The sequence below is a fragment of the Cariama cristata genome, unplaced genomic scaffold, assembly GCF_000690535.1.
Source record: "Cariama cristata isolate BGI_N322 unplaced genomic scaffold, ASM69053v1 scaffold25197, whole genome shotgun sequence".
NCBI lineage: Eukaryota > Metazoa > Chordata > Aves > Cariamiformes > Cariamidae > Cariama > Cariama cristata.
In genome coordinates, this window is record NW_009627510.1 from 45035 (window position 1) to 47069 (window position 2035).

A 2035-nucleotide genomic window follows, 5' to 3' on the forward strand; every position below is an offset into this window, starting at 1 on the left:
GATTCTCGTATCACCGTGGCTTTATCCTGACGTGGTTCCAGCTACTGCCGTGGAGTTAACATCAACTCTATGCCAGTATTTAGTAAACTGTAAATTAGGTTCTTTCCTTAAGCATTGTGCATATATCTAGCAAATAGTAAATAGAATTAGAAGAAGACAGCAAATGAACCAACAATAATAATAACGTTAGCTGTCTTCTCCCTACAACCGTCTTATTTCCTACTGCCTTTCCTATGGGATTACAGGTATTCATCTCCTCAGATATTGTCCTGGTATGTTCCTACAAGGGTTCCCACTGAGTTCAATGCGACTTGCTCATGTCTATCTCTGGGCGTAGTGCGGTGTATTCCTGGGTTAGGAGAGTGCCAAGAAATTATCTACAGGAGTCAGAAGCACAGTAGAGAGGAGGGGAGAAGTGTTTTGTTTGGGGTTTTGTTTTGTTCTTTTAAATAGGTGAGAAATTACTTTGACAAAAAATCCTGCTCTTAACTTATGAATGCAACCCAACACCTGAATAACTGAAACCAGATTTTGGCCCAATTACTAGAAAGTAATTCTTCTCCTGTCTTTATGACCTGTACTTCTGTTAATAGGAAGCTTCAACTTCATAAAAAGAAATAAAACTCAGCCCTAACTCAAGAGTAAGTTGATAGGGGGAAATGTTTTAACTTTAAAAAATACACACCCCACTTGGTGAACCTTTGAGACCTGCAAATGTTTAAAAAAAAAAAAAAAAAAAGCCACAGAAGCTGCAATTTGAAAAACAACACTCTGACGCTAAAAATAAGTAATTTTAATCATAACTACCTCATAGCTTATTTGCAGATAGTTGTACACTCCGAGAAGGAAAAAAAAAAAACCACCCAACCCACCCTGTAATAGGCCTTAGGTCAGCCGCATTGATTTAATGCGTTACTTAGGCTGCCAGAGCAGAGGTAGAATCTCCTCGCACTGCATTAGGAGCGCCTCAAGCCTCCGTGACTCCTTTTGATCAAATCTCTGTGAAAGATGAGTGTCATGCCCTCTTCCAGCCAGCTGTGAGGGGACTGCCCTGCGACTGGAGGAGCGCGCTGGAGCACACCACTGCGGGGCAGCGAGGTGAGAGCTGGCTGCAGAGGTGAGAGGCAGACACAACTTCGTACTGTAGGTCTGGAGAACACCAAGGGGGAGGATCTTATTTCACTCCCCTGTGCACAGCCTGAGCATACATCAGACCTTGAGGTGCTCAGAGTCAGACAAGAGTAAAGAGGCGTGTGATGGTTCTGCCTTAGTACTTGTACAGGCAGGAGTGTTTCCAGTACTTCTTTGTACAACTCACTGAGGGAATGGGAAACTGTTTTATAGCTCTGGAAACATAAGCACAGTAAGAATGTCTGAGGTAAGGAAAGTTCTTTGCAGTTCTGTACGAATGTGTATTTTTACTGTGCAACTTTTACTTGTGGTTATGCACTGTGGAGATATAAAAAAATCTTGCAATGGTGTTGTTTTGGGTAATGAACAATGGAGATGAGAGCTGTAGGGAGCTGTACTCTTCATTTCTGAATTACGAAAAGATCCTGTGAAAGTAGAAAACTAGTTTATGTAAAAAAAATCCTGATTTTCTTTCTGCTCTGCACTATAAACAACTGTATGACTTTTCTGTTCTACAGTAAGTAATGCAGAATTGCAGGCTGATTATAATAAGCAGAGCCATCACTTCTGTAATTGTTTTCCAATTGAAGTAGTAGCATGTAAATCATTAATACTTGACAATGTTTAATTGTACAAATCCTCAATATACACTAATAGCAATAAAATCTGTGATTTGTGACTCAGATGTGTTCTCAGTCAAGTGCTTTGAGCAGATACATTATCATTATCATGACGTATAAATGCACTGGAGAGCAGACAACAATGTAATTTCAATACAAAGTTCTTTAGAAATTACCACTAAAGTGGAGTCTAATGTATGCCCTTTATATACCATTTATTGTTGACTATTTAGCATCCAGAAAATAAGGCCAGTAATTCTTTTCTTAAAATCAGTTTGTTTGTA

At 39.6% G+C, this 2035-nt stretch overlaps 1 protein-coding gene across 1 annotated transcript in view; it reads left to right on the forward strand.

Moving 5' to 3' along the window:
• Positions 1-1233: 1233 nt before the first annotated feature.
• BNC1 (basonuclin 1) overlaps positions 1234-2035 on the forward strand; it is a 19029-nt gene continuing 18227 nt past the window's right edge. Inside the window, exon 1 of the mRNA XM_009704468.1 lies at positions 1234-1378. Within this exon, the coding sequence (XP_009702770.1) occupies positions 1370-1378 (9 nt within the window). The 5' untranslated portion in view covers positions 1234-1369. The remainder of the gene's footprint in view (positions 1379-2035) is intronic.